This window comes from Poecile atricapillus, chromosome Z (genome assembly GCF_030490865.1).
Source record: "Poecile atricapillus isolate bPoeAtr1 chromosome Z, bPoeAtr1.hap1, whole genome shotgun sequence".
NCBI lineage: Eukaryota > Metazoa > Chordata > Aves > Passeriformes > Paridae > Poecile > Poecile atricapillus.
In genome coordinates this window covers 10497565-10519162 of record NC_081289.1, presented here as the reverse complement: position 1 = coordinate 10519162, position 21598 = coordinate 10497565, and the positions used below count along the sequence as shown (strand labels likewise).

General features: G+C 37.9%; 1 protein-coding gene across 3 annotated transcripts in view; it reads right to left on the bottom strand.

The window, feature by feature from the left end:
• Window positions 1–900: 900 nt before the first annotated feature.
• LOC131572986 (semaphorin-3C) overlaps window positions 901–21598 on the bottom strand; it is a 115882-nt gene continuing 95184 nt past the window's right edge. For 2 of the 3 annotated variants that reach the window (XM_058826464.1, XM_058826465.1), the window contains exons 13-18: window positions 16273–16361; window positions 14059–14100; window positions 12673–12830; window positions 9570–9637; window positions 6565–6695; window positions 901–4708 (exon numbers count right to left, since the gene is read on the bottom strand). In XM_058826464.1, the coding sequence (XP_058682447.1) occupies window positions 4295–4708; window positions 6565–6695; window positions 9570–9637; window positions 12673–12830; window positions 14059–14100; window positions 16273–16361 (902 nt within the window). In that variant the 3' untranslated portion in view covers window positions 901–4294. The remainder of the gene's footprint in view (window positions 4709–6564; window positions 6696–9569; window positions 9638–12672; window positions 12831–14058; window positions 14101–16272; window positions 16362–21598) is intronic. The other variant, XM_058826463.1, reaches the window with a different exon arrangement.

Below are 21598 nucleotides of genomic sequence, written 5' to 3'. Positions count from 1 at the left end.
GTGCTGAACCCTGCAGGAGAGGGCAAAAAAGAGTCAGGGAAGATCAGCAAAAGACAACTGAGCAGTATGGACAGAGGATCAGACTGGGAAAGCTTTCTCAGAGTGTAAAACTCTATAAATGTCCATCTGTTTTGGAGCCTTATCCAAACATTTCCTACAGCATGTGGGAGTGCTTGAAAACTCAGCTTCTGACCCAGACTGGTCTGAGTGCTGAGCAGGTAACTATCCAATACCAGCACATCTCAGAACCAGCCAGTATGGAAATCCTGGAGTGAGGTCATCTTATCCACTCACACTTCATAAAGCCTTGCAGCAACCTATCTAGCTGGGAAATCAAAATCTGGGTTTAACTATCCAGAATCTTGCTATGAAGGTCAGTATTTGTGGCATTTAATTTTCAATTATTATCCCAAAGAACTGAAGAGTACCTATGCTTTCTTGTTAAAACCCATCTGGAAAAACAATCAGTAAGAAGAGCAGCAATAACACTGCTCAGATGCTAACTGCAGGAAAAAGGAGCATACTGTAGGTGTCAGGCAGGTTATTTCACTGCAAGTACAAGCCAAGAAACTGGGAGACAGCTGTGTGCACCACCCTGTGGTGCAGCCCCAGAAGCCTGCAGAGATAGCTGGAGAATTTATTTTTTTTTTCATATTTTGTTGGGTTTTTTTTCCAGTGTAATAAAATAAAAAAAAAAAACAACAAAAAACATTTACACTTCACTCCCCTTTTTCAGTCAGACATTTCTGATTTACTTTGTACTCCTAGGAGAACACAAATCTTTTTAGTCTCTTTTTTTAATAATGAATAAAAGTAACTTGCTTTTATGCAAGGTACTTATATGGGATAACCTCTGAAAGAATCAATCTCTGACTCCTCATGAGCTCCTTATTATCTCTGTGACTGGGCTTCAGTCTAAAGCAGGGCTCAGAACTGATCAGCTACAATACCTGATGCTCCAAATATTTTCTTGAACTTATTTAGAAAATCTAGAGAATTGCTTTTCAGGTTCCTTCCTTCAAAAAAACAAATTAAAACAAAACATTTTTTAATGCACATCCTTAAGGGGCAAACCAACAAATTTTTAAGATGTTGCAACACACTTTATTTTGTTGGGCATTTTAGATATTCAATTAAATAGCACTATGTTAAACTACATTTTGTTCTTTCTTACACACTATATGATGCATATTCACTGTCGTGACAGTTTCATCATGCTAGGAACTTATACACATAACTACACTTTTAAAACCAAGATTCTCTTAATAAAACACGCATATCTACAGTAACAACAATTGCAAAGAACACATTGTTAGGTCAAGAATTCAGCAAACTTTACAAACTACACAAAATAAAAAGGCAAAAAAAAATAACAATACATAGTGAGTTCTTGGCAGCGAACACATCTTTACATTTGGTGAAGTTATGCCTAGAAGTCATTTTGCTTTTGCATTTTTTTAAGGAATAAAATTATATACATTATTTAGAAATCCTCAAAATAGGAAGTATTAAATAGCACAAATAATATTATAGTCTTAAGTTTTGGTGTTACCTACAGTAGAGGGGCTACTTTAAACAAAAGTTGCAGTTTGTCTTTTCTGTACATTTAAGGCCAAACACTCAGCTGGTATCAACCCCAGTAGCTATAAGGACAGTAAGGAAGTTATATTAGTAACTTCAGTTTACACCAGCTGAGCATCTGGCTCCTGACTTCTCTATACATGCAGGAAGGCTTCTAAAGCATGGAGGCTTGGACCAGTTATGCACTGACAGAAGCTTATTGTATTCATATACTGGAGTTCTCATGCAGCAGGAAAAATGTTAGTTTAAGTATAATCCCTTAAACAGTCATACCATAATAATGGTATATGAAGCAGCTTTAAAAATATTATTTTATAATCATACGAAACTCTGAGCTATGCTGATTGTTTTAATGGAATCCCTTATTGCCAATATTCTATTGGAAAAGTGTAACTGTAATTTCTGAGGCCTAATGGGGGCCCATTAAAATATCACTGTACCTAACCACTTACAGGGCAATTTGTACCCTGAAATACCTATTAATCACTGTATTCCATCTGGAAGCAATTCTGATGCTCACAACAGACATTAGTATCACACTAACTCTGCAGTGAATCTGCTGGGGAGACAGGGAAAGCATGGCAGCATAGAGAGAATATGCACTACTGTCATCCCAGGAGGTAGTTTTGTTCCATGGCACTCAATTTTTGGTTTGTCACTTACACACTTCAGAAGTCAGTCATATTCAGGGGAAAAAAAATAAAATAAAAACCCCCAGATTCCTCCAGAATCTACTTTGCCAGCTCATGGGGCCAAATTCAATCTCATGGAGGTCAGTTTCCATAAGAAGGACCTTAGTTATCAATGGCCAAATATTGCAGAAATACACATTTAGGCCTTGAGTGAGGGAGGAGATCACTTAACTAGATGGCAAAATAAGAGCAGGCTGGCCCTGCCATGCAAGCAGTAACCACACAAGTTCAAAGAGCTCCCGCCAGCATCAAAGGGACTTAGAAACTGTTTAAAAGGTGTGATTAGGGGTCATTTCCCATCTATCCTTCATGAGGTGGTGATAAAGTGACAATCCAACTAAAGGCAGGTAAATACCAGTGTTACCTCCATTACACTAGACTGAATTCACACAGGCACAAACCCAGAAGTGTTTCCCCATGCCCTGTTGAGTTACTCCCAGAGTATTCTATTAAAAGCAGGATTTTAACAACATAGCTCAGTTTTGAGCTGAACATCAGTTAATATTTTTGTATAATGTCATAAATAATTGTGATTTTTCTAAGGTACTAATACATTTTTACTCCCTGTTACTGTTTTGAACAGACTCAGTGACTTACAGAACACTCTTACATTAAAAGTAAAAGGATTGATGATCTGTCCCTCTTTTTGGCATTTGTGTTGATAAAAAAAACAACAAAAAAGTGATTGCTTTTCCTAGCATAGCTTTGTGCACACTCACACAATTTTCAACAAAACTTGCTTCATTAACCTGACAGCTGCTTCTTAAACAAAAGATTTCTGTTTGAACATGCCTCTCAAGTTATAGGTTTTGGTTTTTGACCCAAACCCATTTTTCAGTTTTATTTTTCCCTCATTCATTTTTTTCTTCTTTTCTTTTCCTGATCTGCTTTTCAGCAGTGAACTGAAAATAGGAGCAAATTGGGAAAATAACCTGGAAAAGAATAAGGGTACAAAGACTGGAAAATGGGAATGGTTTAATTAGAAAATTCTAGTTAAAATATTTGCAACTTTGAGAAAAAAGTTGAAAAAATAGTGTTTTAAAATTTTTAAAGACACTTATGACTTGTTTCCACATTGCAGACCAGCTCCAATTTAATCATGGAACAGAATAAAGATAATCTATATTTTTCATTTATGAACAAGTACTATACAGTATATCTGCATTCTGTCCATTGAAAAGAAATTGGAGTGTAATCCTTTGAAAAGTAGCTAAAATACCTAAGTCACTTAGGTGTTTTTCAAAATTGTATGCATAATGAACATTCTCATGTTACCTTTGTGCCTCTTATAAAGCTATGTAGTGTTATAGGACACCCTATTTTAATAAAAATCAATATGATGAGCAGAGATATTTTAAGTTACATTCCAGAACTCATTAATTTATTACAACTCATACTATGCACAATAATCAGTGCTTACTCTGATAAAGTATAAATTCTTTGTTTTCCTTCTGTTTGTTCCTTCATTTGACCTCTGAGCAAATGAAACATTTCTACTACACTTTACTTGCTTCCTGTCATGCATTCACATGATTTGATCGATGAGTGAAAGCTGTAAACCCAATATTGAGCAGCAAACAAGAAGAAACTCATGCTCTTAAACGCAGTGCAAGGAAATCTTAGTACCATCCTACTCTGAAGACACATCTTAACCCAGATTCTTTCACCATCAGTCTAGTTGGTACGGTTCCAGAGTTGCAAGACAATGCACCGATTTTGTAAAAATTTCTATTCAGCTGTAATTAAATACTGTTGTTAAAGATGAATCTGGTTTAAGATGCATACCCAGTGCTGCTTCTAGGACAGAGTCCAGCCTAGAGTCACTAAGCATCCAGGAAAGAAAATGCTCTGAGTTACTTTCTTTAGTTAGGTTACACTGCATTTTATCAGGAGACAGATCTTTTATGAGGTGTGTTGGATTTTAATTAAATTTTTTATCCGATTTGCACAAATTTTTTCTCAATAGACAAATATAAGCCCCCTACACTGAGGACAAAAATATCTATTACTATAAAATAAAATTAAGATCCAGGTAATTGATTCCTTCTATTTCTACTTTTTCTGCTATTGATAAGGGCCTTTAGTTTGCTGTAGTCCCCTCTCATCTTCTGGGAGTCTTCCCTCTGCTGCCCTGCCTGCCTGCTGTCTTTGCAGTACTGGTTAATCATCTGCATCTCGGAGTGGCTGAAGGCCCCCACAAAGTCCTTGGGGTGGAACTGCAGCGCTCGCACCGAGCTGGCCCAGCTCCAAGGGGACCACTTGTCAGTCATGACAGCCACCATCTCCGAATCCAAGACTTTGAAATTGATCTTTGCCAAGGTCTGCTTGAAGCTGTTCTCTGTTGCGATGCAGTGGTAAAGGCCCCGGTCGCTGTCCTGCACGGAGCGGATCAGGAGCCCGTGCTCAGTGGCTATGATCCTCTCGTTCAGCTTGACCTAGAGAGAAAAAAGGCAGGAGGAACCTTTTAGGGAAGGTTATGGACCTTCTGGGAAGCTTCACTTCAAACATAGCTTTCTTAAAGTCACTATATTTTTATGTAATTATCTTCAAGACACCACCAATATTGCTACCTTTAGGAGAGACCTTATCTCAAGGAAGGCAACTGCTGCTGAAGAAAATTACTTGAATATTTTTATTTCTTATATTAGAATAAATTTGATCAGGATGTAGACAAAGATGAAAATTTGGAAACCACATGAAATAGAAGTTTTCATAATGTTCAAATAGCAGAGTTGAAGAAATGAACTTTTATTTGCCCTGCTGCACTCCTGATAATGTCTCTTTCAGCATCAAGAGATTGTTGCTGAGAATCAGTGGAAGAAAGGTGCAGGATCAGGGAGGCTAATTTGGCACTGAACTCAAGGTGGCTTCTCATTAAATATTTTGACTTTGAGCAGGCTCCTGCTGAGGAACTCTATCTGCTCTGCAGAGTCTATAGCCTCGTATAAAGATTATCACCACCGTGGTCTCAAGTGGGACTTGGCTCAATGTGAACCAGGAGCACAGGTACTCTCCTATTTCCTTTCTGCCTTCAGACCCTGCACTGTCCCAGGAGATGGTCACATCATCTGAAAGAAGCAAGCTACCAGAGCTTGTTATCATCCAACTATAAATGAATGTGCAGATGTCCCTTAGCATATCAGTATGAAGCAAAAATTGGTAGTTCAATCCGTTATGAGAGGAAATCACTGCTGGTATTTTTCTGAATGGTTTTTCTATTTTGCTACTCAACTTTGCATTATATTCAGTTCTCTGGGGAACTAATTTACTTATTATGGTATTCTGCTATTGTAAACTTCTGTAGACTTTGTGGAAGATTTCCAGAAATCTGAGAGCTTGAAAACTAATTAACACTTTGATTGTTTTATTCTGCCTGTTGTACCTTGAAACTGCATTGATTCAAATGCAGTTACTGAACATGAGAAAAAAAAGGGAGATGTTCTGCTGAAGTAATGAGTTAAAGAATTGCACCTATTGCCAGGACATGGCTTGAGTCTTTGAATAGTTAGAAAACTCAGTGAGACATTTGCAAGTCCCCTCTGTTTTTTTAAAATGGACTCATAGGAGAATAATACTTTACAGTATTTATAACATATCAACAGACACCACATTACTTAAAAGTTCCTTTTGAAAGATGTTTCTTTTTATCCATATAGTAAGTGCCTTGGATTTGAAATGGATTTTTTCCCCTTTTACATTACTTAAGGAAGGCACATTCCCCATAAACAATAATACTGTATATTACAGTGCTGAAACTCGAGAGCCTTAGAGAGTGCAGTAATGGAAAATGTGATTGCACCATGGTGAGGAAATGCTTTTGTCAATACGTGTTCTTAGACTGGACTAGTTTCTTGCTAAAGAAATCTTTCACTTTTCTCCCACTTTTGCCTTTTATCTCTTCAATGGCACAGAGGAGCTACTGCACGCTGACTTCTCCCTGAACTTTATACAAGTTATTGTTTTTGTGCCTATTTCCTTAGATCAATCAAGTTCTGAGTGCTGCAAACCTTCAGTTTGCAATTTGTAAAGTGTGAAGCAAAGATTCTTTAATTTTCTGGTTGCTGTGCTGATCTGACAGACATCAGTGGGGCTGAGGCTGAAGTCCCAGCTGTACTGAGCCTGCTCTTCTAAGTTTGAGTAAATGATGGGCACGGTCCTGCACCCACACAAATTCTCCAGCTTCACTGTAGCCAGAGTGCCTGACAAAAACACAAACTGTCCCTTGCCTTTGTCTGGGGAGGGAATGTGATGCTGACAGGATTCTCCCAGAGCTCCTGCTCACATTACTCACCTCTTTCCTCCTGTCATTGTCTTTCTGTAGCAGCCATTTAATAGAAGCCTGAGGAGATTTAGGTGTGCATTCCAGAAAGGTGGTGTTGTTTTTTACTCCATACTGAACTATTTCTGCAGCATTTCTGTATGCTAGAAAGAAAGAAAGAAAGAAAAAAAAAAAAAAAAAACAGGTCAGGATACTGTGAATGGTGATTTGATTAGGAAAACATGTAACTCTTTGCAATATAGATTAAATTAAGTATGCCTGATTCTGATATTGGCCAAAAATAAAAAAAAAAAAAATTGGGGAAAATTTTCAAAGAAATTAAATTAAATTAAATGTGAAGCACATTCAGTTTCAAATGCCAGTGTTTTCAGAGTGACATACCTAGTCTGTTCTGAGAAATTAGGATACCTATAGGCTATATTGGATATATTGGATAACTGAGCTCAGGGATATTTTTCTATGAAATTATCTCATTCTTTACTACTCCAAAAGAGAATGAAGTATTTAATATATTTCTTCACATTTCACCATTTATGAGTTGGGGGAATTTGACCAAAATAAAGCATCATGCCCTAAAGAAGGCTCCAGCATCCCAGGGAGGAGAGAGGGCAGGCTGGGCTCCTGCTCCTCTGCTTCTCATCCAACACAAGGACAGGACTTGGCTCTCAACCTGAAATGTTATGAATATGCAGACAAGCCAGCAACAGAGAGAAAGACAGATTTATAGCCCTCCACCAACACCTGGGCAAGTGCTGAGCATATGTCATCACTTAGACTTGTTGTGTCCCTTTATAGCCTCGATAGATGGATAATTGGCAGTTACCAGTAGGAACTTCTGGATGCTTATTGCTTGGTCAAAATCGTAATATTTGTCCTGAAAACAAAGCACCTCCAGATTTAAAAGCTTGCCTCACATATGAAATACAATTTTTCCTTTTTTTTTTTTTGAGAAAGGAGCAATGGATATAAAGTAATATGAGAACGGCAAATACCTAGAGGTTTGCATGTCTAAAACCCGTCTCTGTTTTTGCAAAGTCCTAAGACAGGTTTTCCTCAGTCTCTACTTTATCTCCCATTCTTTTCAGCTTCTTTCATCAACTGATATGTGAAATTGAAATCCATTCTTCTGAAGGAAGGAGACTTTGACTGGTTCTAGTCCTTCAGCACATTTAGGAGTTGTACCAAAACCAATTCTAACTTTTAGGAGAATAATGTGGAAATATTTTGCACTCAAAATGCATTTCTGTAATGGCTATAAGGGCTAACACAAACATAACAATATTAAACAGACTTGAAAAGAAAACCTACAAGATTGCTTAGTTCTTGATGATTTATTTAAAAATAACAATGTGCCAAAAATGTTGAGTTTATATGTGCTTAGAGGTCTACCATGTTTAAAGACTTTGATTCAGCATTTTGATTCTCTATGAGCTTGGAAGATTCCTTGGCTTTTCTTGGTTCTCTGCTCTTTTGTGTTTTAGGTAGATTTCATTTTTTTCTCAAACATAGTCATTTTGCTATAAATGGCTCTAATTATATTTCGCAAGGGTCTAAATTGCTCTTTCTTTAATTTATTTTTTTCCAGGCAAACAACTGTCATCTATCTATCCTATATCCCACTGCTACCACCAACACTTCCTTTACAAAGATGCTAAAATACATAAACTTATAAATGCTAAATACATAAACCTAGAAATACATCCACATTACAAAAGTGGCTGGAAAACAAGAAACCTGTTTCACAAGACAAGACAAGACTGTCAAGCCTCAGGGCTGAATGCAGACAGTCGACATTCTCACATTTTCCACATGGAAAGAGGAGACACCCACCCTTGGGACAGACAATGGGTGGGAGGTATCAGCACATGCCTGCAGGGGAAGACAGGCAGCTCAAGTTGCTTCAACGTGGATCTCTCAGAGCTCAGGTGTATTCTCTAACACTGGGGTCATCTCTTGGAATTACCTGTTCAAGCTCTTCAACTTCACAGAAATGAGCTAATACTGACTCATGGGCAAAGGCTCATTTAAGCAGAGGGATCTGCATTCAGCTGACTGCTGTGGTCTTTTCTCATCCAGGAGATTCTTCCAGCAATCAGTGGAGACTGTATCAGTAGAATTATTATTAACAGAACCTTCCACATGTAACCCTTAAAGCATTGTTCTTTGATTGGGAAAACATCAATAAAAACATTTACAATCAACTCTATTATTTGGTCTCCAGGTGGTACAGATGAGGACATGCTTCAGAATTCAGGCTCATAAATAGAGGTGAAAGGAGCATAATTCTCTGTGTGCCCTCGGTCTGATGGCATATATTGCCACTGCCTAGCTCAGACATGCATGGAGTTGAAGAGGATTGAGCTGCCTTTACTTATTTATTTACTCCCATGACTTTGGGCATATCTGACTGGTGTCCATCAATCTGGAGAAAATGCTAGCTGGGAGGGCAAAGCCTTGGCTCCCCTGGCCACCCTTACCATGCCAGGCTGACAGAAGAGTTGCACAGCTGGAAATAAGAGACTTCATAAAGAAATTTGGAATAGGTTTGCTTCTTTTCCCATGTAAAAGGAGAAGGAAATAATCACAAATAAAAAGAGAGGCCAGCCTAGATCCTGCTGTTTGGTGAAAGGTGTGCTCCAAAACTCATTATGGGATCAAACATTCAGAAAAATTCTGAGGTCCAAAACTTAAATGAATGAAAAGGCAGTAATAAAGACTGAAGAGAAACAGAGGTAGAGAAGCCCTCAAATTAACTTTATCTTTTTCTAGTCAACAGTGTCAGCTCATCAATTCAAGTATGCTGGACTATGTATTTCAGGGCTCATCATTTTATCATATATGTGCAACTTTCATGTAATTGCAAGGAAAGATGCTAAAACCAAATCAAAACAAAACTCAGACTTGGAAAATAATTATGCTTTACCAGTAAACCATACCAATAATGTCAGTTACAATGAATCATATAAAGGAAAGCCATGTGTTCTTTATATAGCATGAGAATCTCTAAATTATAGTACCTTTCAGGTTGAAACCTCGGCACTGAGTCAGAGGGTTTCCATGTCTCACGTCTTGTCTACGGCTCCTCCTGCAATATTTTGTAAAAACAAAATGTTATTCCAAGATAGAAACACTGAAAATAACCACTCTTTTATTTGTGGATTTGTTGTGTTTTGTTTTTTTTTTACTAGATCAAATGCTAGAGGTAGTTCATGACCTACTGTGAGTGTGCTTAAATGTGCACTACTCTTGGCTCGAGTGAAGATCCTGTTTAGGTGAAGCATCTGTTGAAGCTTTAAAAAACAGGTGCAGTTTTTGTAGGTAAAGCAGTTGTGCAGTGGGGGTATAGAGATGGAAGGACTGGAGGTGATACATGAAAGAGACCTCTGTTCACTCACAAAACCAAGCATTCAAAGCCAGAAGCCCCAGCCAGAACTCTTCATAAAGGCAAGCAGCTGACAGTGAGACGCAGAAGAGTCATACTGCTCATGTCTGACACACCAGCACAAAATTATGATAAAGGGCATGCTCCTGCCTTGATTTTAGCAATTAAGGGCCTGAGAATATTGGCATTCCAGTCCTCCTCAGCTAGGAGATCACAGCTTGCAGAATTCAGTGCATGAAAAGCTGGTACACAATTTTTTTATTAAGACATATTATTTTCATTGCTAAATATTGTGTAAGGTAGTTCAGTACTTATCAAGTTCAAGAAAAAAATATATTGGTGATAGATAGTTGCAAATGGACACTGTTGGGATATTAAACAGCTGTATTCTGAACCATGCACTAAGGACTTGAGGATCAGAAACCATAAGAAGCCCCTGGAGCTCCATTACTGCTGAGTGAAGGGTGACAGATCTGTGACCACGTTATAGCAGGTAGTGCACAAACACCCAGAGAAAGTGTTCATAATCCCCTGTCACCCGAGCCTTCACGGCATCATTTGAAAAGAAAATATTTGAAAGGTGTAATTACTGACATTCCAAGTATAGTTTTTATGTTTACCATCAAAAATATTTCATTTTATGCCTTGGGCTCTTAACCCTTGTGAACTATTTACAGAAGTCAAGGGAGGCAATGAAGAATTTCTGAGTGAATATCAGAGTTCTTGTGCAACCATGAGCTGCTCCACGCTGTCAGAAATGGCATGTTGTTTGCATTAAGCAGTTCTGAGAACGTAAACTTAGCACTTAGATATTTATTAAAAAAAAAAAAAAAGTGGTAGTTAGAAAATAAAGATAATACCATAAGGTGTTTTGGGGTAAATCAATGTTGCATGAGGAACTACTGTAATTCACAGGAGACAGAAGTGTCAAAAGAAGCAAATAAGCAAATGCATACAGCAGAAACTACTGTCTAGACAATGGGATTTGGCTCTAATTACCAATGTTTTCTCCTTCATAATCTGTCTTGTTAGATAAAGAGACAACTTATTTCCTTCACATATGAAAACCAGAACTTCTTCCATACAGTTTGAGGTGTTTATTTTGGTTTGACATAAAGAGAAAATTGCAAGCAAAATACAGAAAGTAAGCCCCAGAGGAAATAACCTTGGGTGGGTGTGTATAATGGGGATGGCAAACTGGAAACTGCAGAGGCTGGGTGTACCTGACTGCTCCTTGTACCTTTTGGCAGCTATGTTACTGTAGGAGTTAGGTGGCCTGAGACTTGGGGATTTTTCTTTCCTTTCCTTTCCTTTCCTCCCCCATATTCTGACCTTTGTTCCACGGAAGAAAACAATGAGTTTGCAGACTTGTGGCTGAATATTCTGAATGAAAGCAGCTAACAACCCCATGTACTCTACCTATTGCTATGTGGCCAGTTTGGGCTTTACCTTGTAATCTCAAGTATGGATTGAGTCAAGAGAACTTTGCAGTAACAAAAACAATTGTCCAGGGGATGACTTTATTAGCAGCAGATCCAGGCTTTGCCTGTTTCTGTCAACTGTCTCCCTCCATGAGGGAAGAGCAATAAAAGCCAGTGACTGTACGAGGCCTTCTGCACCTGCAGCTCAGGTGTAGACACTGAGAACAGTCACAGGTTTAGGCTGGATGTCAAGTTCTTCATCCAGAAGGTGGCTGGGCACTGGAACAGGCTCCCCAGGGAACTGGTCACCAAGTCTTGAAGAAGTGTTTGGGAAATGCTCTCAGGCACATGTTGTGATTCCTGGAGTATCCTGTGCAGGCCAGGAGTTGCACTCAATAGTCCTGGTGGGTCCTTTCCAACTCAGCATATTTCATGATTCTGATTCTAGAATATGCAGTCTAAACCTCTTCTGGCACAACTTGAGGCCGTTTCCTTTTGTCTTTTTGCTTGTCACCTGGGAGAGGAGCCCAACCCCCGCTGGCTACAGCCTCCTTCCAGGTAGTTGTAGAGAGCATACATGTGGAAGGTTTGTCTCCTCTGCAGTAACACTTCATTGTGTATTCTGTAGCTTTGTTTGTATATGAAGTGAAATCTTATTAAGAGAAGAGCTCACTACAGTCTTCTGCTATTAAATATTTCCCCTGGGAGGAGGAAAAAGGCTCCCGATTTGCATAAAATTATGAGATGGACGATTAATTCTGTTGTAAATTAAACAGAAATTGCTTTCCCTGTCTGCTTTAATAAACCTCATGTCAAAAGACTCAAATCCACAGGCATTACATGGAAATCACATTTGCCTAAAATTTTCCTGAAAACAATTCTTCTCACTTAGGAACAAATGAGGAACGAAAAAATATAAATGAGTTTATTCCTCAGACAGCCTGAGAGATCTTTTGGTGTATTTAGGGCTATCATAATTACATCCACGGTAAGTAATTGAAGTTAAATGAAAGGAACAAATGTCTCACTGATTTTGTGTGTGTGAGACAGAAAGATTAATATTTATGATTAGGAACCATTTTTCTCCTTTTCTTTTTTTTCCCATCCATTATTTAAATATGAAAAGCCAAGCTCTTCACCATACACTCTTGTAGCACACAGTCCTGGGTGATGAATTACTCCAAGCACACCAGCTATGGGGGTACTGTTTGTAGATGCTCATGAAAGGAATGACATCCTGCTTCTCTATCACAACACTCCAGGCTATGCAGCAGAACAAAAACCATCTTCCCTGGCAAACTTCACCAGGCTGCTCACCGTTTTCCTGTGGGATAAAACCTGGAGCAGGAGTTGCCATCCCAGGCGCAGTATGGATCTCGGGCTAGGCAGCAGTCAGCACAGGCGGTGCCGTAGATGTGGCAGCGATGCAAGGAAACCTGGGTGACCCCCTCATCTGAGCTCACGTACAACTGTTGCTGCAGGAGGAAATGGGAAGGTTTATTTCACATGTGGAGGAGTTTCACCTGAGACCTGGCTAACACACCCAAAAAGCTTTTAAATTAATTTTGGAATTAACTCAATACCAAGAAGGGAGCCAAAAATACGTATAAAATCAAGATCAACAGAAATCTCCCAGGTGAACAGGCCTACATTATTTGCACCTTCCTGCTAGAAAACACCTAGAAACACTGGGGAATGTTAATGGTTTATTGGACATTGAGTGTCACTGTTCTGCTCTGGGGCAGACAGGCTGTGTTAATATCGCTCAGATTTGAGAACTTGGTTCTTACTCTATGAGGATTATTGGCTCAAGCCTTTGAACTAAGTATTTTCTCTGCATATAGTCACTTTAATAAATATTATGCAGAGTTCCTAGTTGGATCCTCCAGTGCATACATATCCAAGATGTAAAAGCTAGAGATTATGTTGAGGCTTATGGCCAGATTCTGATAGCCTTATATACCTGGAAAAATAAGCCAAGAGAACTTTCACAATAAATCAGAGCTGCTGCAAGAGAAGTTCAAAGGGAGTAGGTCATTACCAAAATCTGGGCCAAAATGACTATTTTACAAAAACAATTAATCATTCTAAAAATATAAATCAATATTGAATTAAACCCCTTGAAATTCCTTTGATCTTTTTATCATAAAAATGAAAAAGCATATGAAATTCAAGTCAGTAGTAGCTTCGCAAAATATTGAGCAACATCTTGCTTGCAAAATCATAAAATACACACTTTTAGCTTGTGTGTTAAGCATTTCAGCAGAAATCCTCTCAGCTGTTTTCACCATTCTTATTGCCATTGTTTATTACTGCTAAACAAACATGCACAATTGCACCAAGGACACAACACTGCCTTTTCACACTGATCAGACAGACTTCCAAGGAAAAAATTCTGTTTGGGACTTTAGAGAAAAAAATGGGGAGGGTGAATTTCCTCTTTTAGTCTTTTTTTGATTCTTTAATTGTAAATAAAAACAACCAAAAAACTGACACTTTCACTGACTTAGAAATGACATTAGGAATAAAAATTGTTTTATCATAGTGGCTGAAGGGCATATAAACAGCTCCTGCACACTTCAGTCTGTACTCTATGGAAAATTCACCTTTATTTAGCGTGCTGCACAAGAATTGCTATTCTAACATCTAAGTCAATTTGCTTCTCAGCTAACAAGCACTAAGCAGACATTCTATTTGCCTTACCTTTTTAGATGAAATCTTCATTGTTGTTATAGGAGAATTACTCTGAAAGACAGAATTACAAACCATTGTCAAGAACTCTGTTCCAAAATTAATATTTAAAAGTCACTAAAACCTAAGTTTTAGTGACTAAAAACCTAAAGAAAAACTATAAGCTAGAAAAACTATAAGAAAAACTATAAAAAAACCTATAACTATAAACCTAAGAAAACTATACATTTTCATATCCTGGAAAGGGACCACTCACCCCTACTAAGTACTGCTATTTTCAGAACTAAACAAATGAAACATAGACAATTAATGTCTCACAAAATATATTGTTGAGCCACAATATTATTACATCTATCTAAAAGGTTTTTGTACACTCATAATTAAACTGCATCTGTGCCATCTCAGAAATATAGGAGCCATTACTTTTACTTTGTAATAAGAAACAATGTTTTTTCTTTAATTATGATAATAAGGAAAAATCATAAAATAGCTCATGAACATTTACCACATGATCTAGACAAGAATACAAAACTCTTTTCCTACAAATTATCTACCGTGAATATAGTTTGGCTACCATGCAACATATAAATTCAGATTATCAATGACTAGATTCTTTTAAAATGGCATAAGTGTTCTTGAATGTTTCTTTCCCAGAGATAGTATACTACTATGTGTCATCATAGCAGTCTATTAATGTCTGTGTCCAAATCAAATGTTAAAAAGCTGGAAAAGGAATTGTTACTTTCATTGCCTTAAGTCATTATGTTAATCCAAACAAGTGATAAAATCGATGGTAATAAAAATATTCAGCTTTTTTTAAGATTCAGAATTTGCTCAGTCACAAAGGAAAGCCACAACAGCAGGCTAGGATTAACTGCAGTAGACCACAATCAGCAGGGAGGTCAGGACTAGAAAATCTGGCTGCAAATCATGTGAATTGGCAAAGGTTTGGAGAAGTTTAGAGTTGCTTCATGAACTGTTTGGACACTGCAGGTCAAATGCAACACTGGATCTGATGCCACGCTCTGCTCTCCTTGTTGACTCTGGAAGAGGATCACTCCTTTGCTACCCTTGATATTAATGAGCACAGGGCTCATGACTTCATCCCTGCTCTCTTGGAGAGAGCATCTAAACACCATGATGCCACACAGCTTGTAACAGCAGAAGTTGTGATATCATGGTTTTTAGGGCTCAGGATAAAAAGGTCTGTGCATAGAAGCCCAGAACTGGGTTTAGGCTGAGGATGACTCTCAGCCCCACCTATCTTCCTGCTGCATTAATTGATGTTTCAGTAACTGGAATGAGCAAAATCTCAATGAAGACCGTGGTTTAAGTAAACATGTATCTTTTTTAGCAGGAAGTCTTTGATGAAAGCCTAGGGAGACTAACTGTGCCTTAATGAGTGTTAACACAGATACCTTTATGAGCGTTCCTTTCTTAAGGAAACTGTTAATGCTGCCTCAATAAAGAACCTTACATTTTCCTTTTTTGTATTTTGTCAATTAAATTGATAAAAAGCCATGACAAAATCCTTAACTAAGTTTATAGATGCATACTACCATTTTCCCAGAGAGTACTGTTTAATGAATAGCCCATTCAAATATTTGAGAGGGATTTTTCAACATGGGGGTGAATATTTTCTTTAGGTTATTACAACTGTTACATGCCAGAGTGATTGACAGAGGCAATTCTTTTATCTCCTTGTAGCTTTTGTGTTTATTTTCAGCTTATGTTGTTTTAGACTTGTAGCTTTCTTGACTCCAGAAGCATGTGACTTTGAAGAACAGGAGTTAAATAAAAACAACATTAATTTGATTTCATTTTGCAACCGAGAACCAGGAAGATTTTTAGATAATCAAAGTACAGAAATCTGAAATTCCAACCATACACAGAAACAGTCTCTATAGTGATGCCAATGATAAAAGTCTCCTTCTGGAAGCCATTGTAACATGACGTCCTAAAAAACTGATTATCAAAATATTTCTAGCCAGTATATCAACATAAAAAATTGGCAACTGAAATACCAGAGAAGAAAAGGGCTTCAGGTAGCCATAGGCTTCATAACAGTCAACATTTCATAATCCTCTTTACATGGTTATCAACCTGACATCATGCATATTTACTTGGTATTTTATCAAATCACAGTTGTCCTTGCCAAAGTCTGTTAGAACAAAGTGTTTGTGTGAACATAGACACTGGAAAAACAAAAGGAGGAGAAAGCCAAACCTGAAAAACCTCCATCTCTTCTAAAATGAGTTCTCCACTTGCAGAGAAGTTGGTGGGTAGGACAACAACTTTTTGTACAGTTCCTTGATCTGCAATAGGTGAGAACAAGTGAGACCATATGACACAGAGAGGGAGAAATAAAAAAGCAGATGAACCTTCATTAATTATTAAAGAAAACCATCAAAACAAGCACCAGGACATAGAGACAGGTAAGAAATGTTCAGTAATTTCTGCAGTTTGGAGTCAGTAAGAATGATGAGATGATTCCTTATACAGGAATACTATTAAAATGTTATTCTCATATATGAATATAAGTCATGATAAGATTGGAGTTATTACCATTACTGCTACCATTCTATATGAAAAGATCAATAAAAATCAGTATGTTCTCTTGCTGTACAGACACACAGAGGCAGAATCTATCCTAATGATCTTAAGGTAAAATACAATACAAGCAGGTAAAAGGGAGCTATTGCAGGATGTGATATATTCATATCCAATAATAAAACGCTAGGAAAACTGATGACATGAAAGGTAAACCTGACAAAGAGTAACTCTATCTACACATTAACACAGTAAGATGAAAGCTTTTTTTAAAAAATGAAATTAAAATAATAATCAAGTACATTATATATTGGCAGGAGTTAATATTTTGCTCTGTAAGGTAAAAAGAAAAAGTTAGGTGAAGATATTTTAGCTATTGTATCATGGCTTCCCTCTCAAAATACAGTTCCAAACCTCACAAATCCACTCAGAACAAAGGAGTAAGAAGTAGAAATATGTGGCAATGACAGTGTTTTTGCAGGGTAGATGTGATGAGTGAGACCAAAGGGAAATTTGTGATTAGTTTTCCAAATTTCTTATGTGGAAAGAATACGTAAGATGAAGGGGTCCATCTGTGAAGGCTCTTAAAGGCTGAGGCAGCCACTGAAGTATTTCTAATGTGGCAGAAGAGGCAGACTGTAGGATAATCACAACAACAAGCATTTTAACTTGGAAAAAGCACATAGAATTCCTCTTACCTGAAAGACCTAGAAATTAGACTGAGTAGAATAAATCTACCTGCTCAATACTGATTCTCAGGAATGAGAACACACGGGACAGATTTTGTTCAGCCTTCAAAAGTTTTAAGAGCAATGTAGAGTTGTGCAGTTGGAAGAACATTAGCACAGCACAATATAGGCAAGTATCTACATTTATGGGGAAATTTCAGTTTCCTGTTTGGCAACTCATAACAAAGACAATGTAAGCTGAAAAAGTTGAATTTTATTTTTGCTTTAAGCTCAGTGACTAAATTCTGTAGCTAGAGCTGCAGAGTAAGATGATTACTGTAAGTAATTTGCATCTCTTTATTTCACTTGAAGAAGCCAGATACTACCACTACTACCACCATCACCACTACTACTACTACTATTACTTGTTGTTGTTGTTATTATTATTATTATTACAAAAAAAAAAAAAGGTTTAAAGACAGAATACTGATATTTAATCACTTGACCACACACAGAGAGCACATTACAGTATTTGGTCTTTAAAAAAAAGAAGGGAAAGAGAAATTGAAAGCTGACAAGACTTAAAAATGTGTAGCTATCAATGGCACATGCTCAGGGCAAGTTAGGCATGAATTTTTCATGAGAATTTCTACGGAGACATTTATTCTCATTATACAATGGCATGATAAAACAGTTCCTTCTGAAGAAACTTTACTGAAACTCAATCTTGTGATAGCACAGCTGTGGTCTAGCCTGGGTGCCAGTATTAGCAAAGCTATGAGAATCTGAGAGAGATTTAGTAACTGCCAGGACCCACTGAAGTGTTAAACTGCTGCAGATGCCTCCCTCAGAGGAAAGGAGAAAGGGGTTGTGTGTATTTCTTCTCCTGCTTAAGGGAATAACCCACTCACACATGCACATGGCTTCAGTCCAGCCTACTTCTGCCTCTTTGCATTCTTTTATCAATTCTCTCTCTCTAACATTAAACTCTATACAAAATACTCAGTCAGAAATGCAGGAAGGAATTGCAGCCTTTTGGGTTGTTTTTTGCAGCTGCCTGCAAAATGTCAAGTACCTGTAACCCTGACAGACAGGGCACTAAGCATGTTGACAGTGACCTTACCTGCAAAGGAATGTAAGGCTGCTGAGCCTCTGAAGAACCGGTTTATGTCAATGATCCATTAGCACACGCCACACATTTAAAATTCCTAAATTGTCTTGAGTCCTCAAACATTTCACCAAACTGAAATCAGAACCTGAGAGGAGATTTTATCCTGGGCATTGGCACAGAAAATATTGATAATGCCTGACGCCAAGTCCTTGTGTCCTAATAACCTTTCCTATTTGTAAAGCAGGTTCCTATCTACCTTTTTGTCACACCCCAGAAAAATACACAGAGTGAAGGACTGTTTACCTTTGTATTAATTCCCTTTGACTCAGTATTTTACCATTTGCTTTGACTCAGTATTGTACCATGATAGACAGGTCCTTGCAGAAAGGAATGTTCCATTGTTTCAAAGAAGACTTAATACAACATTTAGAATAAATATTCATGTAGGTAATAGAAAGCTATTGATTACATGAAATTTCTTAAAGCAAGGGATTCTAATAGTCTGTACATATATATCTCTCTATATACACCTATATATAAACACTTCCAATAATATAAAGCAATAATATAAAGGCTATAGTTCTCCCATTGCTTCTAAAAATAGTCTTGCTACTGTTAGTCAGCCTCTTCCTTAATAAATGGAAAGCAAATATTTGTCCCCAAACCCCACTTTTTGTTTCTTTCTCAGCAGCACTGCTGTCTCCACTATAAACACAAATTTGTATCTGACAAATCAAGTCACTTACATGTGTTCACATACAAAGCTTATGGTACATTTGAGTTTTGTTAAAAATATTATTTGATTATTTCTGCTACTGGCAAAAATGTGAACTAAATTCCCTGGGTCAGAGGAAAGGATGAAGCACTGTGCACTGCAGAACATTTATGCAAAGTATTGCCTGAGCTGTTTCCGAGTTTATTTCACAATAGATAATATTTTATGCTGTAAATCAGGCATAAGAGATCATCAAACAAGTGCAAGTGAAATTTTTTCAAGTTTGGTCAATGTATGAAATTAGAAGGTACTCCTCTAAAATTCATAAAAAGGAATAGCATGGTTTCCTTTGCCATTTACTTGTTCCTTCCAGAAATCCACTTGAAAACAGTTCTCCACTGCTATGATTTTACATAGTCAAGAAAAAGCTACTATGTCTCCAGAATATCAATCCGTCACTAAGAAATAAAGAGGCAGAATTTTGGTCACCACTTTCCCAATTCCTCACTGGGAGCTGTTTGCAGCCTTGCATCAGCTCAGCAGTCTGTGAGTTAGGGGGAGATGGACAAACAAAAGAGAATCTCCCTCAAGCTGACAGCAAAAGGACAGGAGTGACCCAAAATGCTTTTCCATTTCAACCCTGCTTAACAAATGTGGGTGCCCCAGCTTGACATGAAAGACAATGACACTGAGATCACATTCCTTCTGAGAGGACTGAGAAACTGGGAACAGCAAGGAAGGGAAGTGCAGATCAAACAAAAGGTGCAGAATGTATCCAGAGTGGGAAATAAATGAAGAAGGAAAGCATTCCGATAAATGGAATGGAAGCATAAGAGGCAACTCATCATAATTATAATAATATTTATTGAAATGCAAGGCATGATTCTGGACTGATATTAATCAGCTAAGCTTCATCAATACCAGTTAGACTGTGCCTGATTACATTAATTCCTAGTCTGCCTGACCATGGGCAATGGAAAAAGTAAAGCTTAATGAACAGATATGAAAAATATGGAGTTTTTTGGCTGAATCAGAAGGTCTGAGTATAAAACTTTTTCTCTGAATTTTGACTAGTTTTTATTTTTCCAGTTCCAAGTGAACACTGCAGCTGTCAGTAATGTGAGCCTCAAAGAGAGCCAGGACCCATTTACTCCTGATCCACATCACATGGACAAACTGAACTACAAATAAAACCACCAAATTTTCCACATCATAAAAAACGACTGCAATAGGAACCAAATTCTACTCTGACATGAGTTTTAAGAAGCTTCTCTCAGTAATCCCCACCCCTGATGTGTCTGATACTGCTGGAGACCCTCTAAAAACTTTTCTTCATGTTTTACCTGTCAGCCTAATGGCAACTAATTATTTCTGGTCTCTTATCTGAGTTGATCCTGATGTATACAAATAACCTTACAAAGAAAAAAAGAAAGCAAGAAGTTGATAGAATGTTTGAAATGTCTGTTTGAGAAAACAGCCTCTGCTGAGGCTCAGCAGAGCACCTGAGAGGGCGGCAGGTTAGCAGTCAGGCCTGACAGCCACGTTCCCACGCTCTGTGTCTGCTGTAACTCAGAGCTCCCACCATGGCCACTAACCTCTCTGTGCTTAGTTCACTCATCTGTCAAATGGGGGTAATTTTTTTCCAGCTCATAATATCTCTGTGAAACTTCATAAAATTCAAGCTGCATCAAAGAACAAAAAGACAGATACAAATGCTCACACTTGAGGGCTAAGTTTTTGTATAGCCCTCACTCAGTCAATCTTTTGGGACACAGGGTGAGCTTGCTTGAATAAAAGCTGAACAAAGGAAATGAAGCAGGTGGAGGTATAACATCTTAACTTACATCTTAAAACTGTGAAAAGGCTTCGGATGAACAGGCCAACAAAAGGTTATGAATGACTCAGGCACTATGACCAAGAGGAAGAAGGAAATTGTGTCTGACGCCTGTTGTGCCACTGTTGTGCAACATCATCTTCCCAAGCTCACAGTCACGCAGCAGCAGCCAGGAAAACTATGGGAGGCAAGTTTGCTCTTTTGACAAGATTATCTCCCCGTTAGAATCTGTAGATCATTTGGCTATTGCATTACTGGAGGCTACTGCTGTCAGCAAGGGTTGGTTTTCCAAAAAGACTGCCATCATACAACACCATGAAAATGAGTATTACAAACTTATGCTCTGGAGGCACTTAATGCATCCAGACTTTGAAAACAAATGTTTCATCAGAGAAGGAAAGATAATGAGAAACATCGATCAGCCTCATGCCACATCAGATGCATGTGGCTGACATTAATCATCTCAATAAGCCACACTGAAGTCTGTAGTGCCTTTTTATGACAGTAACTCAGATCTCTTTCCAGAAAAACATATCATATCTTGATAGCAAGGAGCTGAAAAAAAATCCCATTGGTGCCCATAGCTATTTAATGCACCCAAGTTTGACCCAGCCATTTAAATATTCTCATAATAACAAGAGCAATAAAAAACCCCATGAATAATCTTTTGGTTG